A 19,536-nucleotide genomic window follows, 5' to 3' on the forward strand; every position below is an offset into this window, starting at 1 on the left:
CAGATTAGAGATTATGGCATTAAAAGTCAATGACCTTTGACAAGAAATGTTAGACTTCCTGAGAATGTTATACAAGTTTTATGAATCTGAAATTGTATACAAGATAATCATCGTGATGTTTTAAGATATGGGAGGCATTTCTATGAAAATTAGAAAGAAATTTCATACTGACCTTCAATTGACCTTTGGTAAAGTAGTTCTATATATTTTTAATACAATAACCGTTTTTTTTTTCAAGAAACCTCAATGTTAATGATTGTAAGGAATGATTCACATCAAAATGCATGTTTCCAAAGTTAATATGGTTGCAAACTGGCCATAAAATCTTTTCATGGTTAAGAAAAAACGATTTAAGGAAATGACCTTGAAATGACCTTCAGAGTTGTCAGAAAAATGCCAACAATTTTTTTGAAAAACTTGGCCATTAAGTAAATCGATGAGCTAGGTTGGCAAAAATCTTCACTCAAAACACACGGAATGACAATTGACCCCGGACTAGCAGGGCCGAGGAGTTTTATGGCAAACTGTACCGTTAAATTCCGTAAACCGCCGACTACGAGTTCGCTGACCGTGTTATACCACGAATTTGCCGAGTTTTAGAGCCTTGTTTGCACGCCGAAAGTTTTTATTTGTAATTTTAGTGCAGTGCAAGTTGAAACTTTGGCAGGAAAACATTGACGCGTTTTGACACCTTGTTGAACGAAAGTATAAAAAACTAACCATGATTGGATAAAACAAAGTTGACATGTGTTGCTATTGTAGTGCGATGACGTGGTTGCGCACCTGGTTTGATTTGAATTGTATGAATCATGTTGATTGATTGGTTGGTTGAATGAAGTAAAAAGGTGTTTGCAGATCGACGTTAGAGTCACGCTTTGCTCATTTGGGTCGAAAACTTTGAGCAGCATACACGCAATTGCCGAGTCGCTCTACGTATATCGATATGGCGGATGAAGTACAAATGAAAGCTGTATCCGGTGCACTTCAACTACCAAAGCCAAAGATGGAAAAGAAAAGTCCCCCTGTCACGCAAGTGCTAACGGCCACAATCGGAAGACCAAGCTACACAGCCACGTCAGAGAAAGGCGCAACAGAAACTGCAAGTACAAAAAAATACGTGTAGATCCACAATGACCGTGATACTGCGTGTGTGTTTGCCTGTAGCTAGATTTAACTTTACCAAAGGCGACTGAAACCTCTACATTCAGTGTTGATAACTGACTTTGAAGTCTTAAATTTCAGCTTCGAATGATCGTGATAACAATAACCTTAACACAGAAGTGATATTTGCAATCAATACCGTTATTTCACGGTGATCGTGCAAAATTAATTCAGTCCGGTGATTCTTTTAAAGTGTCTTTACTCTGTACTTAATGGTGAAATAAATTTATTCTGGTATAATGTCTCGCATTTGTTTTTTTTTACTCGTCGCCACGTGACTTTCTTTTGTTTAAAAAGTGTCCATTTTACAAGTTCTTTTGTTTAAAAGTGTCCGATTTACTAGTAAACCGGACAGTTTTTAACAAAAGACTGTCCGATTTACTAGTAATTCGGACACTTTTAACAAAAGAACTTGTAAATCGGACACTTTTTAAACAAAAGAAAGCCAGGTGGTATATAATAAAATATTCGGTTATGGAAATTAGAGAGCATGGTTAGAACAATGGGCACGAGGCGGAGAGTGGTATAACTTTTAAAAACATACCAAAATGGTGTTACGTTCGCAAATAAAACATTAGCAAATTTAAAACATAATATTGCAGGCTTTAGTTACTAACTTCAGGGTACTAAACAGTTTTGATGATGTTGCCACAAATGACCTTTGGCACATTTAAAGTCATATGTAACAATAATGTATCCCCTCGCGGCCGATGATTGACTGACAAAAGCAAACTTTGCACATCATAATGTACGTGGTGAATATCGACAGAGTTCAACAATGTTTTTCAAATGTTTAAATTTAATGAATAATTGTGTCTATAATTTAATTTTTCATGGCTTCTTGAGATAAGTTATTGTGTTTTGGCGCAAGGGAAGACGGTACGGTTGACGTATATACTGAATGGCTTTAGTCGCGAATTGTGTAATCGAAACCGATTATGAAAGTTGTCGCCGATCACAGCCGATGCATCAGAACTAGGTAACCGAGACGTTAGATCAATGGAGAGCCCAGGGTCGTCATGTTTGTTGGTTGTAGTTGACCTTGGACTGAGACTTTGAATGACTACGGAGTCATTTCCGTAGACGCTGCTGGTAAAGGTTAATGACAGCTGCCGTTGTTGGCCTGTTGATGACTGGTTCGAGTAGTTTTTAACGCTTAACTCGTTTACGTGGCCAATAACGTACACAATGTGCGTGTGTCAAACCTAGCATCATCTAGGGGTTTGCAAGCATACTGAGTTTGTGTCTTCGGGGCCGTGGATAATTAAAACACGCGCACAGTAAACGCAACTTCTGTGTTTAGGGGGGATGTTGACTGTATTTCGATTACCGGGCGCAAAAATCGCACCACGAGTTTTCCTATCGCAACATCTCTGTACACGTTTTTCCGTATTGCATAATATCGCGCTACATTGTTTGGCGTGTACCAAGCCAGTTGGGCACCGGCGCTACAAGAAATGTATGCAAAGAGCCTATTATCTAATAACTTTAATCTTCAAACCACAATTCTGTATAGTCAAATAATATTTAGAACTAAAAGATTAAATATCATTTAATAATATTAAGTTTATGTCATTGAACATATATTTACGTGCAAATTTCTCGACTGTTACTCGAGATTACGAATTGATAAAATGTTAGCGATATAAATATTCTCCTTGCGTTCAAAACATCATCAATAAACGCTTTAATAAACATATTTCTAGTTTATACATACCTATGCATCGTCTACCATTGAGATAAAATCCAGAACAGCATCGATATACCTGTGTTTTTCTGGGGAGAAAATTAATATGTATTTACAGGGACAAGGTATATCTCACTCACTGCTAATGACATTGTCAAGAATACGGCAAGATCATTTTTTTGTTTGATATTTATCACAAAATGATTCAAAATACGGCAATACGATTTTTTTTGTTTGATGTTTATCACAGAATGATTCAAAATACCCCAATCAAAGACTTCCCTTTGGGTCTTTTGCTAATATTCTTTAAAACAAATTGAATTGTTAACACCATAAATAATGATATTTGAAACGAAAACGTCCAACAGATCAGACTGTTCAAATTAACTGCCACATTAGCTGTGCTGGACAAGTATCTGTTACATTTGATATAAGTTTGAAGCACTATCTCGCACACATTATTCGAATAACATATGACATTAAATTCATTCCTTATATGTATCATCTGTTTCAAATCTGCAGTTGCAGAAATTATGTGTTTAAAATATTTAGCATTTTCTAGACATTACGCATTTCATATTAGGGACTGGTCAATTTCTTTGGACTTGGGTGGATTCCTTGGGGTTTCACTCTGTGTTTGTCTTTGGTGATTATGGTTACCATGTTTTTGAAATGCTCAATGGGGGGGGGGGGGTGTCACAGTGTTTCTGAATTATAATGCGGTGTCATACTTGTCTGAAATAAATAGTACCAGCCAAGCATTTCAACATTCAGTTGCATTTTTCGGCGTGCCCTTCTAGCGCGTAACTTTAATATATCAGACATACCATACCAAAGATATCTGGATGTTTGCATATTGGAAATTTGTTTGGCAAAACATCATACCAACCACGAATTGCATTATTCAGTTACAGTTTTCGACGCACCCTTTTGGCACATAACTTTTATATATCAGACATACATATCAGAGATATCTTGATGTTTGCAAAATTGTAAGTCTTTTTTGCAAAGTGTACCACTCATTATGAAATCGGCACTTCATAAGAAAAGCATGACAGGCATTGATGCATCTGTTTTCCCTTGCGTCACAGGTTTTCAGCAAAAAGCTATTTTTACAGACTAAAGAAGTGATTAACAAAAGGGAGTTTTTGCCATTATTAGCTATGCATTTGTGGTTCCAACATTAAAAAAGTCCTCATAGACATGGCACACATCAGATTTGGCTACAACTTATAATTACTGCTGTTCTCTGTTTAATATCAACAACTGACATCCATTTATGTACAGTTCTGTACATCTTGTTCTGCATAGAATGTGTGAAATACATTCACAGCTAATTCAAAATATTATATCCAAACTTTAAAATTGAAACTACTTTCTTACAACTGACATGTCAACAATTTAATTTGGTTGGGTTGAGTCACTTTTTGACGTCGGCAAAAACTAATCCACTGCTGCCAGCCAAAGAAACTAATTATTTCCTCAGTCTTCAAAGAAAATGATAATAGTAGCTGTCATTGGTTCTGGTATATGTCCTGAAAGTAAATTTACCTTCTTTCATCGAAGTACCATTTACATACATGTTGCTGATCCACTGTGTCTACATCAACAGGTCCAACTGTTCGTTTCAATGCATCAGCTACGTCAGTTTGAAAACACAGCGACTGAAAGATGACGTTAACTGATATGAACAGTGCTGCGATGATCATGTTGTTTACGTCCGTCACGATCGGTATTAATGCTTCATTTATGTGACCTTCGCTTCTGATGAGACAAACATTAAACTGAACCAATCAAGTTCAAAACCCTTTTCCAGTCCCTACGCATATGCCCGGCGGAACATCGGCACCAAACCGTCAATTATTTCGATAGGAGTGGAGTCGTTTGGCGTATTTCGCAGCCTCTCCTGCCATGTATGTCATCGGACCGCAGTCATCTTCAGAAATGAACTGGTATACACGTAGCTATTTATAGTAAAACTTGTCATTTGGACGCCGGTAAACAATTTATGACAACTTAACTTTTGTTGACTTCCTTGTTCTCCCTTGTTTGCCTCGAGAGGGCGTGCTTACTATGAAACACAAACAGTTAATAACATTTTTTGCTACAGTCCCTGGTTCTAATCCACCTCGCCTACCGCCAAGAATATTTTAAGGCCAATGATTTTAGTGATTCCTTATGCCTGCTCTGGTTGCAAACGCTGGCCTTCAACTCATTTTGTACCGATAGCACAGTCCATCACTCCAATCTGGAGATGTTACACTATCAATACTTACTTATGCACTAAAAGTACCGTTCTCTCCTTTTCTGTATTAAAAAAAATCATCTTACGTAGTGCTTCACTGTCTCTAATTTTAGTTTCACCCTCTTGACAATAGAGGGGAACTTACATTTTTTATCGGTTAACAGTGGAAGCACTTATCTTGCGCATGTTCTTGTACCGATAAATGAAGTGAACTTAATAATATCTCGAATGCCAGGACCATGAATTAAACTTACTCTGTCATATTGTACCATGGACGTGCATGCTTGATATCCGATCAACAGGTCTAAGATCTCGTTATAATGCACCAGATACGTAAGTTTGAAAACAGAAAGCCTGAAAGACGATCAGATTGTTCCCTTCCCTCCAGGAGCTGTGTTCGTGTATCCACTAATATCCCGTTTTTTTCCTTATAGAAAATACTCTGCCTGTGCTAGTCAGTCGTTTAAAGAGCAAAAAATATGGTCAGGTCGTTAGAAAATTGTCCTGGTGAAATTCATGAACTTATTGTATTTTTTTGCGGAATAAAGTCGCTTGGTGACTGTGTTTGCCTCTCTTATATAACAAACAAAAGTGGTGAATACATATCTATTTATAGCAAAACATGTCACAATTACGCCAGTTTTATGGACGACTAAATTTTTGTGGACTTCCTCGTTGTTCTACGAGAGGACACGCTTATCATGAAATGCAACTGTGCAATGTGAATTCCTTTTGAAATTGATATGTAATTATCAAATAAGTTCCTACAGCTGTACTTTTTTAAAAAATCTGATGTCCGTATATGTAATAGTTTGTTCCACTCTCAAAAAACTTTCATTAACGATGACATTTCGTATGTTGCACAAGTTTTTGTGTTTGTAAGGCATCATTTTTTTGGCAGACCATACTTTCTGCAGACGAAAAATAAAATATAGTAGTTTTCTTGAACGAAAAGGAATTAACGTTATCAAACAAAACAGGTAACTGTCCCTTTCAGGATGAATTTTAAAAGAAATACACACTTTGGTGGCTAGGGAATTTGTGCGAACAAAACAACAACTAAGGAGCTCAAGTATTTATCACAAGAGAGTCAATATAATTGTTTGAGTGTCAGATATTTGAAGTCCTACCCATACACACACTTTAGAATCAAGAATTCAGATTAACAAGAATGGTTAAATGTTTTCATTTGCTTTTGTTTTTTTATTATTTCATAATACTTGACATGATGTAAAATCCCACGATACATTTGTAATAGGTCAGGTCTAACAATATTAAAATTTACATACTTCAGAATTTAACTTTAAGGAAACCAAAACAAATTTTATAACACGACAATTCAATATGACCTTTGACTTCTGCATGTCATTTGCATCTCACAGAATTAACGAGCTTTCGCATGTCATTTTACGTCACAGAATAAACAAACCTTATCTGCTCAAAGAATATGGCAGTGATAAAAAAGGAAACGTTTTCACAGTTTCGATAATAAAATATCCAATCTCAAAATAAATTCATCAGGTTTAAGAGCATTTGTTCCTGAGTACATAAAACGCATGGCAATCGAGTAAATCGTCGATCGGATTCAAATTCATTACATACGGCACCCAGTCACCATTTCAAAGTTATAATGTAGATTGCCACATGAAAACAAGTGATGTTTTCATATATTACACTCACAATTATAATATTATGTCCTTAGTCTGGGTAAGAGATGAAATTTTACATAAAAAGGAAGAGTTGTCGAAAAAAACATCACAAGTGTTTTGGTATGTAAAAACAATGATTTATTTTACAAACATTAGCTGAGTTGGTCGGCTTGTGTTTGTTGATTGTCAATACACGACAGGAAGTAAAATTAGCAAATTCCGACTATTATGACGTCAATGAGCCTGTGCATACTCTGGAGTACTTCTGTTTCTGTTGCCGTCATCTCCGTAACTTTCTTCATCACCATTTTGTAAGGTCACTGAATGTCGTCATTGTTTAAAATGGTAGTTCCACGTGTTTCCACATCGGCCATCTCATAGTCATTAAGAGGAGGTACTGTGTAAAGACAAAAGTATCAAACAAACATTAATTAATGATTATTTGTTATTACCAAAAAGACTGTAAAATATGCATGAGGGTGAAAGCAATACATATCACCAGACTCACGCTGTCAGGCTATTTCACACTGGCAGACTCATACTGGCAGTACTATGATCAAAATACACCCTTACACCGTTATTTTTAACGACTCTATACACTGTGTGTTCGAGACGTAGAGCTTGATTAACTTCTGACCTGCGCATTAGCGAAATGATAAATCTGGGCACCAACAAACGTTTAATTACATCGAAATCTTGAAAACAATTATTAGTTGTCTGAAGATCACTTAAATGTATGCAATTTGATGACACAAATCCATAGCGCTTGATGTGTTTTTATGTTTCGTTTGCATCAAAACTGTTACAGTACTGGCTTTGAAAAAAATGACACACTCATGTGTGTGAGCAACTTTTTTGTGTCTACTTGTAAGTGACTTATAAGGTCCATTAGTTATCTTACCAAACATTGCCAAAGTGTCAATTCTTTCTACTGCTACATCAACATTCTCATAGTAAACATTTCTGAAAAAGGGAATAAAAAAGTTTGTGCAAATTGTAGTGTCCCTGCAGCAATAAATAGTCAAAAATCAAAAGGATAATACATGATTAGATAAAATCCACAATTTAAATGCAGTGATTGATGATGTAACTCTACTTAATATGTACTATTCACATAGAAACCTTTAATTCCATTTACCAGTCTATATAGTAATCAAACCTTATGCTATGTCAGGACAAGGGTCATAAACACGTCGAGTAATTATAGAGATGTTAAATGGCAATGAACAAAAGATAATGCCCTTACTGCTGTGCTTGCATGAGGTAAATTGGCGGATCCAATCTTGTTGAATGAACTAGGAGCTAGAAAACGACTAGATTATATTTAGCAATTGTGATGGCTTATGTTTGTCCTGCTTTATTTTTTATAAAATGCTTATTTACGCTACATGCAAATTCACTGATACGACTACACAAGGATTTGATACCAGCTGAAAAGAAGAAGCTATTATCTCTTGCCCTTTTACAAAAATTATAAATTCTGCTACACATATGATTTTTATGAGTTTTTAGAATACAACTAATCCCCATGAATTTCTCGACACACCACATTTCACAGTTATCTTTCAAGACAAAGTGTCAAAACACTCACCTTATATTTACTGTCTTTTTTCTCCTCCGACAACACACAACACTTATCACAACAATTATGATTATCAGTAAGACAAGAAATACACAAACACCAATGATCAACGGCGAATGATCTTCAATGTCATCCGGATCTCCATCTATTCTACTTTCCGAGTCTTGTATCTGTTTCGTAGTGTTGCTTTGATTACTTGTCACTAGGTCCGGGTGCTCAGGTCGCCCCTGCATGGTAACTTTAGATTGTTGTGTTGTTGATTTACTGTCTGTATCTGAAAGGGACAGGAATGTGAGAAGATGAAAATCATTTACCTTAAACTTTAAATCCTTTGAACCCAGTTAGGGAATAAATCTATAAATGATATTATGGGTCACTAAGGGGTCAGAGGTCAAAGTTTTCAAGTTCCGTGGTAGTAAGAAAGTTTTTTGTTAACCAATACTTTTCTTCTCAGTATAAACTCACTTTTACTTAATGCATTCCCTACGCATGTTGTTTTCAGCATTTGACTGCTTGCTCAGGGTGATAAAAATGTGGTCAGGGCGCAGATTTACAATATTTTTTCACAGAGATGGCATAGGTAGGCCAGCGAAAAAACTGAGCACGAGCATTGTTTTGCATGTCAAACAGTTTCGTTGGCGGCAGAAGAATGTTAGACAGCAATTACAGAGGTGTCACACTTACTATAGGTATATCATACGCAATGCATTCTTTATCAGAGCAGGCATTATATATAGCCGAGGGACAGCTTTTCAAAGTTACGAGATCTAATGTACATCTAATGTCCAGCGCTGATTGCAAAAGGTTTACCATTATTTTTCTCAATTAAAATATAGTGAACAGAAACAAAGTTATGAAACAATATGTTGCGGTTTTCTCATTATTTTTTTATTACTTAACTCTGAATCACGACAAATTTTGCTCTCCTTTTGTTCTGTTTCTCTTGTTTATTGACATAAATCGAATTATAATAATCAAATCACCAAACAAGTAGCTAAGGATTTTTGAAATGTATATAAGTGAACGAGAACGTAGGGTGAGAGTGATTCAAGTTCAGCTATCTAGAAAGCTCTGTCACAAAATCTTCATTGACCTTTCATCATCATGTCATATGTATGGCATTGTTTACGCAATGCCCTCCACAAGTACATATTGTTTTGTGATCACACATCTTGTCATTACACTTACATTTCGTCAGGCAGTTGTAACCATAGTGACCAGCAGGGCATTCGTCAACACAGTTTTCACCATGGTAACCACTAGGGCATGGTGTACAACTCCCGGTGATGTGGTGACACTGTCCAGATTCACAGACATCGGAACATGAATTTTCACAACCATATCCATACGTGCCACGCTTACACGGCAGCTTGCACTTTTCTCCTCTGTATCCTCTTGCGCACTCATCACATTTACAGCTTTTCAAATTACAGCCTTGAAAGCCATCACAGTCATTATGGTTTCTACACATGTCTCTATTGAAACGGGAGTCACATGTTAAAGGAATTGATATATTACATTTATTTCCTTTCCACCCAGGCGTACAGTCACAACTAGCAGGGTCAGTAATACTGCAGGATTCACCATTGAAGCAGTGTAGGCACTTGTCAGTGCAAAATCTCTTGCCCGTGTCATCAACTTCGCTTTCATTACAGTCTGTGCACGTGTCTCCCATCCAACCTGTTTCACATTGACACGTCCCAGTTTGTCTATCACATTGTGCACGTGTGTAACATTGACAGTGGTGTTCACATTTCTTTCCCCACTTTCCTGGAGGACACCTACATTTACCATTGCGTTGATTACATTCTTCCATATCATTGCATGATGGACTACATGATTTCTCACATTTGTTTCCCCATTTGCCAGGTTTACATTTACATCCATAAACAGGATCACATTGTTCATGACTTTTGCAATCACATGTTCGTGCACAGCGATAACCAAACGAGTCACGTGGACATGCTGAATAAACAAACAAACAAACAGACGAGAAAATTAATATATATAAAACACCCTAATCGACAACATGCAAATAAAAAATAAAAAAAAAAACTATTAAATAATAATGTTTTTTGTTGGAAATCTACACATCGCTAATATCATTGTCATCATTCACATTTTACATTTTCTTAAAAAATACAGGTTGTTGAAAGAGTGATAAAAAAATCTATAAAAAATGGAAGGAGCTTACATCAGAAAGCATAAAATGTAGATAAATTGTCAGGGAAGGGCTTATTGGAGAAACATACCGTTTAGATACATTTGCTTGGAATCAATTTGATAGCTTCAGTAATGGATCGCCAAACACAAAGAAATATTTAAGAAATATGATAATGTAATAATTTTTAGATTTAAGTTATTCATATTAGCACCAAAGTTGACCTGACATATACATTGAAAGTTATTAAATAACTGCATGACAGACTTACGAGTGATTCATTATTCATTATGGAATATGCAATAACTCATACATTGATATAGTTTAAAGTTTAAATTATAATACAATAGACAAGGACCAAAAATAGCAATTATATGACTAAGTAATAATCATAAAATAGAATCAAGATAACCCGAAACAAAATTCTGCATTTACGAGTAGTAGCTGTATTAATTATTTTAGGCTGGTTTTGATTCTGAAACGCACGTTTTATTAGTCATCAATGAAGAAAATTTCGTAAGATTATCTTGTTGTAAAAGTCTGGTGTCCTTGCTTAAGTAATATGAAACTGTATTTGTCCTGTTAGTATTGCATTCAGTAATATAGAATATCTGTATTCAATTGTGCTACAAAACTATTCTGCAAATCACTAATGTGTATGTGATAATCAACTTCATGTTTAAAAAAGTTTAAATGTTTGACGTCTTGTCATTTTAAATTAGTTTTTTTTTGTATTTAATTGGCATGTTTAATTAAGTCGGTGGCTGCATGGCTTGTAGGCAACAACACCCTCTCTGACAACAAGCAAACAACCCGACCTTTTTGGCTGAACACAAACCATCTAAAAATCCTTGAGGAGACATCATGCCAGCTTGACGTTATACATACCTATGCATTTGCGATCTTCTAAATAAAAGCCAGAACAACATCGATACACTTCTTCATCTCTGTGAAAGAAAAATCATGAAAGCATACAGATTTCACATACACGACACAGCATGTCAAATTATAGTTGTAAACGATTAAAGGAAAATGCCTTCATCCCAGCTGTCCATGACTACTTGGCACTCTGTGGAGCATGCACAAAACAGCTGATGCAATGGAGTGGCAAACGACACTTCAAAATCTGATATGACGTCTTAAGCATGGTTTTCACTGGCTGTGAAGAAGCAGCGCTGCTGCAGGCTGTAGACAGGAACCGATAAGGACGAACTTTAAAGGCGAAACAATATTTTCTGTCTGTACTATACAAAGGACAATCAGTTCCGTTCTACTAGATAGTGAAAATACTGTCCATCGCCATATTCTGCACAGATGGATTGTACTTCGCCCACTTAGACATTGAAAATGCTGTCTTTCGCCATATTGTGCACCAATGGCATTGTCCTTCGCCCATTTAGACAGAAAAAAGCCCTTCTTACCATACTTTGTACTGAAAATACAGTCGTTCACCCTATTCTGTTGTGAACATGGTCCTTAACCTTAAAAAGTGATACGATCACCCTATACCATATTCTGCAATGAAAACATTGTCCTTCGCCCTATTTTGTAGTCTAAGATAAAAATATATGTCCTTCCCCAATCGTGGAAATGCTGTTCTCAACCTTTCTGTATTCAGAAATGTTATCATTTGCAGTCCTTCATTGTCCTTCGTTTTAGTCTTACCCTTCTTTACAATTAAAGGAGAGTAACACTGTCTTTCGGTTAACAGTGAAAACATTTATATTATGTACGTTACCATACCGACAAAGGAGTAGGGCTTATGCATCTTTTTCTCTGTATGGCAGGGCTGTATAATACCTGATACCTCTGCCAAGAGACACTCCAGCGAAAAAACTTACTTAATTGTATTGTACCATGGACATGCATGCTGAGCATCTCGATCAACAGGTCCAATATTTCGTCTTATTGCACCAGATGCATACATTTGAAAACGGAACGACTGAACGATGAACAAAGCTGACAATAATGTAACGCTGATCATGTTGTTCCCCTTCCTTCACGGACAGTGTTTATGCATCAACTGAAATCACGTCTGTGTCCTGATAGAAAACTATTCTGCTGATGCCAGTCAGCCGTTTTACGTCGTCCACAAGCTTGGTCGGGTTGTCAGGAAATAAAGTCGCGTGAAGTCTGTGGCATTCTCTTGGCGATTTGAGTTTTAAAAGCAGGTAAAATGGATGAATACATAGCTATTTATAGCAAAACGTGTCATTGGGACGCCGAATTTATTGACGACCAAATTTCTGTGGACTTCCTTGTTTTCCAATGTGTGCGTCGAGAGGGCGCAATGATTATGAATAGAACTGGTAACATTGTGGCCCCGGTTAAAATAATCGCGATCATACCCATGCGCAATCGATAACACTAGGTCAAAATTCGTAATACACTAGTTATAGACACAAAACAGCACAGAACAGACAGTAAAGAACCGGTACACAAAGCAAATTTAAATTCATGAAATAAAGCTATATGGACCTCTGGCCAAAAGGCCAAGAAGTGATGTGAGTAAGCGCATCCTGCCCCACATGTAGCACCCGCCATATGTCAATCTGTAAGTCAAACAGTTAGTGGCCACCAACTAGAATCCAATGTAACTAATGCCATCAGCGATAATTTGTCGAAGAGAGATGCTGTATTTATCTTCCAGCTTGCGATATCTGCCAAAAACGCTTTTGAATGTAGAGACAAGTCTTTGTCTGGTGTAACGTTGATTTAACAGTTTGTAAGAGAAATAGCTATATGTCTGTCTACAAAATCACCATATGAACTGCATGCTCTCGCATATCGAATAAGCTGGGAAATGTATACCCCGTAAGTTGGTGAGAGCCTACGATTACTGATGAGGTGTGGGAAACTGATGATAGTAAAGTTGAAATCATCTTTTTTGTCATATAGCCTAGTAGAGAGGTGACCAGTAGAATCAAATTCAGGGAAAATATCCATATATTAAGCAAAAGAGGCCGTTTCTGTAGTTTCTTTAATCTCCAATTCTGGAGGGTAAAGCATAGCGAAACAGTCACTGAATTTGGAGTATTGATTGAAATAACATCGTCTATGTATTTAGATGTTAAGTTGAAAGTTCTAGCTACAAAGACCTTTTTCTGTTTGATTAAGTTCTGGATAAATTATGCCTCGTATGAGTACATAAATAAGTCAGCAAGCAACGCAGTCAGTACCTATAGGAATTCCTATACACTGTTGGAAAATGTGTCCTCCTAATTCAACAAAATATGTTGTCGATGAGGAAAGCAAGCATACTGATAATGTCTTTCTCGGTATAAAAATCTTTAGCATTAGTAATATATAACACAATATGTAGAATTATACCCTAATACTACATATTTGTAATGGCATGAACCATTTTGGTAGAAAAAATCTTGGTTGATGATTTTTTTCATGTGGTATTGTGGTATACAATGTGGAAAAAGTAGTCAAAAAGACAAAAAACATTTCACCATTCTGATGTACAAGTTGGAAAGGCTAGACTAAAAAGAAACAAAGTAGCAAAAGTTGTATCTGTATTTAAATTTCAATATTGCCATGCATCATCCATGTGTTAAATTAACTTTTTGACTTTTGAAATTTAAACAAGTTTCGAAATGAATTTACACAAGCAGCAAAGAAAAACAAATTTTCTAAACATTTGATGATCAGAAATTCCTTTTTAAAACAAAATGAGTTCTACCACGTTGTAGAGTGATAATTGGGGATCAAACCACAGCATAGTAACTTGGTAGGCAAGAATTAAAATTGTTTGACCCAAATTGAGCAATATTTTATATTATTATATTCCCAGGTGATCAAGGTGATTGATAATGCTATGGAGAAACCCGAAACCTGATTGTTCATATAATACAGACTGAGCCCAATGATTTTCAGGTATGCCTATTGTTAATATTTACCATGACAACAGTACAAGGTGCGGAGGCTACTGTAAAAATTGCCATAACAAACTACAATGACCTCTAAACACGGAATGTTTAACGTTATTTATACATGACTCTTGGAAAAGTTTAACGTTAACTTAATCTTCCAAGGCATAAAAAATATCAGAAATATAGTTAGCACTAAGTGCAAATGTCTCGTACTAACATTTTCTTCTCAAAAACATGTAAAAGGGTCATAGGCTTAGTAGAAAAGAATGTGAGAAGTATAAATATTTATTCAAATGGGTGGCAAAATTGTAGTCATACATGGTATGGCCTCCAAAGGACGTTGATAGCTGAAGTTGTTTCCCTTGCAAAAATTTTGAAAATAGAAAAGAGTTAAAAGGAATTTATGAGTATCGGGATTAGAAAAAGTATTACAGACAAATAAAAATTGATGAAATATGAAAATGTAAGAATCGACAATACTATCAAATTTCCTTATCTTCTAAAAATACTTTGAAGATAATACTTTCTTCTTGAAAATGTACATTGGATACATTGAATTGTACAGAGAAAATTCAAATGAACTGTTTCAAAGATCATGTGTCAGGAAAATCAACCATCTCTTCACTGAATATAATGATATAAATATCTTGGATATAGCCGTTAAATAAAGACGTTATCGTTGAGTTCTCAAAGTAAAGAAAGACAAGTGTCTTGTTTGTAAATCAACCCCTTACTATGAACAGATAAGATAAAGCATCGAATATATGTCTAACAATAGAAGATATGAGTAACAAGTCATTGACAATGACATAGTCCCCACTTGTAATAGGAGAATAAGTCTTGATGGGGCAGGGAAATGTGGTCATTAAGAAGTATCACTGGAGTGTATATGTTGAGATCTATGGGCACATAGGTCTATGTCGTTGTTCCCAATTTGATACACATGAGGCATGTCTAAGTTATGGTTCTTAATCGAGAAAAAAGATCAGACCTCTAGCTGTATTGGACAGCCAAGAAAAAGATATGCGCATAATAATGAGGTACAAGATGTGACATCTTAAGGTCTAATATCCTATCAAAATTGAAGCGTACAGAATTTGTGGTTACTGAGTTATGCATATATATGTATAATCAAGGTCAAAGGTCATTAGGTCACGTGACATTTTGAAAAAAAATTGTATTGCTAATTAATCACTATATGCCAAAAATCAGACCTCTAGCTCTATTCCCTTGCCCAAAATTAGACGTGTGCATAATTAATGAGGTAAAGCGTCTGTTGTCATAAGGTCTCCCATCCTAATAAATATAAAGGAAATAGCACTTGTGGCTGCTTATTTATCGACATAAACGTATATTTCAGGTCAAAGGTCAAATCGAGGTCACATGACATTTGGTCAAAAAATTCTCTCTTATAGTTATCCCTATATACCAAAAATCAGACATCCAGCTCTATGGGTTTGCTCAGAATCAGATATATGCATAATTAATGAGGTACAGTATGAAGCATCATAAGGTCTCCCATCATACCATATATGAAGGGTGTAGCACTTGTGGTTACTGAGTTATGGACAAATATGTATATTTGAGGTAAAAAGGTCACCGAGGTCACGTGACGTTTTGAAAAAAAATAGTATTGCTAAGTTATCCCTATATACCAAAAATCAGACTTCAAGCTCTATTGGCTCGTTCAAAATTAGATATGCACATAATTAATGAGGTACAATATGTGGCGTCATAAACTGTCCCATCATACCATATATGAAGGGTGTAGCACTTGTGGTTACCGAGTTATGGACATATATATATATATATATATATATATATATATATATATATATATATATATATATATATATATATATATATATATATATATATATATATATATATGAGGTCAAAGGTCACCAAGGTCACGTGACATTTTGTCAAAATATCTGAGATATCTGCGTTAACGGATGGACTCACGGAGGGACATGACCCAATCTATAAGCCCCCTGGACTTCATCCGTGGGGACTGAAAACTGTGTCACTGCATCCTTTTTGCAATATGAATACGATGAGAAACTAAATTTTTATTTTTCTTGACCTTATACATGGGAGTCTATGGACTGCCTTATACATGGGAGTCTATGGAGACTGCCTTATACATGGGAGTGTATGGAGGTGAAAACTAAAAAGTCCTCTAACACAGCCAAATTTGATCGCGTTGTGAAACAAATCGACGTGCATCTGTACTGGGTAGGGTACTATCCTTGTGCAAAGTTTGAAAGAAATTGACTTGGGCATGTCTGAGATATCTACGTGAACGGACGGACGGACGGACGCACGCATGCACGCACGGCATGACCAAAACCTATAAGTCCCCCCGGACGGTGTCTGTGGGGACTAATAATCATACATAGAATATTACAACTTCCTCTAAAACTTGTTCTATATTCCCAACAATGAAAACGTTGACCTGACGTTATGGCAATCTGAAAAAAACAGTTTAAATCTTTTGTGCACAGTGCACAGTTAGTAAATGTGCTCAGAGATAAAGCTCGTAAAACAGCTGCCCTTTTAAACCTGGAAAAATACATGTCTCAATACTTTTCACAACTTTAAATTGGTAATTAATTAAACATACAATACTCTACATCTTTCTTCGGCACTGTAGCATGTCTTTGGGAAGAAAGCTATATCACCTTGTAATGCAGAGAAATAAAATTTTTCCATGTTCTGCAACATGCATGTGCATTTACATTATATATAATCTTGTCTGTGGTATTTTCTCTTGTAATTTCGCTGATAACAATCATTAAAATACAATCTGGTGAAATATATTGTGATGCTATCATTATACGAACACTTTGATGCAGTTGCTGCCCCAATCAGCTACGACAACCCTGTTAGGTACATCATCTGTCAGTGCTATACCAGTTGGCCAGTTCAGCCCATCACTATCACTATCAATACGACAAACGAACTTACCACTAACCTCAAACTTCAATAGACTGCAAGGGATCTCAGTTGTAACATAGACATATTTATCATTTTCAATTGCTATTCCCTTGGGACATCTCATATCACCATCCCCACTGTGACAATCAAAGGAATACAAATATTTATCTCGTGCGTCGAATACCTGGATATGCAGGTTATTGAAGTCTGCTACAAATACCATTCCAGTACTTCCTATTACTACACCCCAGGGACAATGGAATTGCCCTCGACCTGTACCTTCTGACCCAAATGATCTAAGGTATTTGCCGTATGGTGTATAAACTCTGACACAATGCCCACCGCAGTCTGTCACATAGATATTGCCATCTACCGGACTAATTCCAATACCCCGTGTATCTTTCAACTCATTTTGTCCAAAGTATCTGATGACATGCCCATTCTCATCACTGACAACTACTTGCTTATTGTTGTTATCTAAACTATAGTATGTATTATCCCTTGATATGTGTATATCATGTGGGCTGAAAGTCTTCTCAAACTGTTCGAATTTCAAGATTTTCTTAAATTTTCCCTTCAAATTGGTTATCTGCAACCTATTGTTCAATGTATCTGCAGTGACAATGTCTCTGTCTTTGTTTATGGCCACACTCCAAGGATTGCTGTACTGTCCCTCAGCACTTCCTTGACTGCCAATGGTCTTCAACAATCCTTTGATGACAGGTATCATGACAGGACAGCCTGGTATTTGTGTATCTCCTATTGTCATGGTAACTTGATATTTTTCATACGATCGTCCAGCCACTGTAACTCTGTGTGTACCATCTCCGTTATCAGCAACATTGATGTCTTCCCACGATGCATCAGGTTTTCTTACCTTGGCTTTCACTTGTTGTTTTGGAATGACTTGTTTTCCAGTCGAATCTCTGGTTGTGATCAGTAGGTCTGCAGAGTCGCCTTTCAGGAGTTGTTTTGGAATGTTTTCAACTGTACATTTTGACATACACACATCAGATTTAATTATTCCTAGAATCTCATGCTCACTGTACTGATCATTTGGAGTGAATGTTAAGTCCTCATGTTCCGTGTTTGCCATAGTTTCAATGAGAATCAGTTCTTTGATGCGTGTACAAACATCACCTTTTGTGGAGAGAAGTTGAGCAGCATTCCCGTGATGCATCAGTGTCTCTATGTAACTGCATGCACTCTTAATATTGCCATGGTTTAATTCCATCTCATCAATAAGAATAGATGCGTTTTTAATTTTTGTTTTGTAGTTGAGTTTTAGTAAATCTATTAGTCTCTGCTCTTCTTTCTTTATTTTCTTGATGATTTCTTCTGCTTTCATTCTCACCTTCTTTTCTTCTCTGCTGCAGTGCTCTGTAAGATCAGTGTGTATCTGCTTGGCCAGAGTTTTGTTCTCTTCAGCTTCCTGTTCTTTCACTTTCAGTTTGTCAACCATGGCTTTCAATTCTGTAAGATACTCATCTGCTGCATCTTTCAAGTCTCTGTGTACATGTTCTGGTATGCGGTGTTTGACTACGGTGCAGTTTGTGCAGACAGGTACCTGGCATGTTTCACAGTAAAATTCCACTTCGTTCTTAGAATGAACACTGCAATATTCCACTGTTTGCAGCATTTCTGGATTTGTTGATTTTGTATTTTCAAAATCTGTAATGGTTACCATTCTATGTGTCACATTTGATGACAGATTTTTGTGTACTGTCACACAGGTATCGCAGAGATAATGCTTGCATGATACACACCTGAAAATTGCTGTGTTCAATCGGCAACCTGCACATTTTATCTCAGTTCCCTGCATAGATTCCAGTCGTTGCTTGAATATTTCAACCAGATTGCTCATAAAGAAGTTGCCTTTTAATGCTTGCACTCCCCCAACAGGAAGCTCATATTGCTGTCGACATTCTGGACAGTTAAGTGATCCAGTCTTCTCAACCAGTATGACTAAACACTTCTCACAGAATGTATGTAGACATGGTAGAATTTTAGGAGACTTGAACTGCTCTAGACAGATGGTACAGCAGAGAAATCTTCACTGATTTCTTTCAAAACTTTACGTTCAGGAGCAGCAGCCATTATGCATAGGTGTGTCAGTAAACCAGCATGGGAGAGGTACAGAGCTGTTTGAAGATCAGGCACCTCAGCCGAAGCCGTAAATGTTTGTAATGTCGCTTACGAATGGTTAAAGTTCTGAATCTATGCAAATTCTATA

General features: G+C 36.4%; 2 protein-coding genes across 2 annotated transcripts; both read right to left on the minus strand.

Moving 5' to 3' along the window:
• Positions 1-6,268: 6,268 nt before the first annotated feature.
• Positions 6,269-12,725, minus strand: LOC139124137 (scavenger receptor class F member 2-like). The gene is made up of 6 exons (XM_070690277.1): positions 12,327-12,725; positions 11,374-11,432; positions 9,513-10,289; positions 8,334-8,598; positions 7,644-7,705; positions 6,269-7,139 (listed from the first exon to the last, which is right to left on the minus strand). Exons 1-6 carry the CDS (start codon positions 12,467-12,469, stop codon positions 7,060-7,062), a joined length of 1,386 nt encoding a protein of 461 aa, XP_070546378.1. The 5' UTR covers positions 12,470-12,725; the 3' UTR covers positions 6,269-7,059.
• A 4,474-nt stretch (positions 12,726-17,199) lies between these two features.
• LOC139123870 (tripartite motif-containing protein 2-like) lies at positions 17,200-18,651 on the minus strand. The gene has a single exon (XM_070690021.1). It carries the CDS (start codon positions 18,649-18,651, stop codon positions 17,200-17,202), a length of 1,452 nt encoding a protein of 483 aa, XP_070546122.1.
• Between the last annotated feature and the right edge of the window lie 885 nt (positions 18,652-19,536).

This window comes from Ptychodera flava, assembly GCF_041260155.1.
Source record: "Ptychodera flava strain L36383 chromosome 23 unlocalized genomic scaffold, AS_Pfla_20210202 Scaffold_23__1_contigs__length_28996876_pilon, whole genome shotgun sequence".
NCBI lineage: Eukaryota > Metazoa > Hemichordata > Enteropneusta > Ptychoderidae > Ptychodera > Ptychodera flava.

Bases quoted from the DNA above. Each gene is read 5' to 3' on its own strand.
- LOC139123870 (XM_070690021.1), bottom strand. From the start codon at position 18,651: ATGAAAGCAGAAGAAATCATCAAGAAAATAAAGAAAGAAGAGCAGAGA.
- LOC139124137 (XM_070690277.1), bottom strand. From the start codon at position 12,469: ATGATCAGCGTTACATTATTGTCAGCTTTGTTCATCGTTCAGTCGTTC. The intron at 11,433-12,326 runs GTAAGTTTTTTC...TTTCTTTCACAG, and splicing joins CCATGGTACAATACAATTAA to AGATGAAGAAGTGTATCGAT. The intron at 8,599-9,512 runs GTAAGTGTAATG...TGTCCCTTTCAG, and splicing joins TTACAACTGCCTGACGAAAT to ATACAGACAGTAAATCAACA.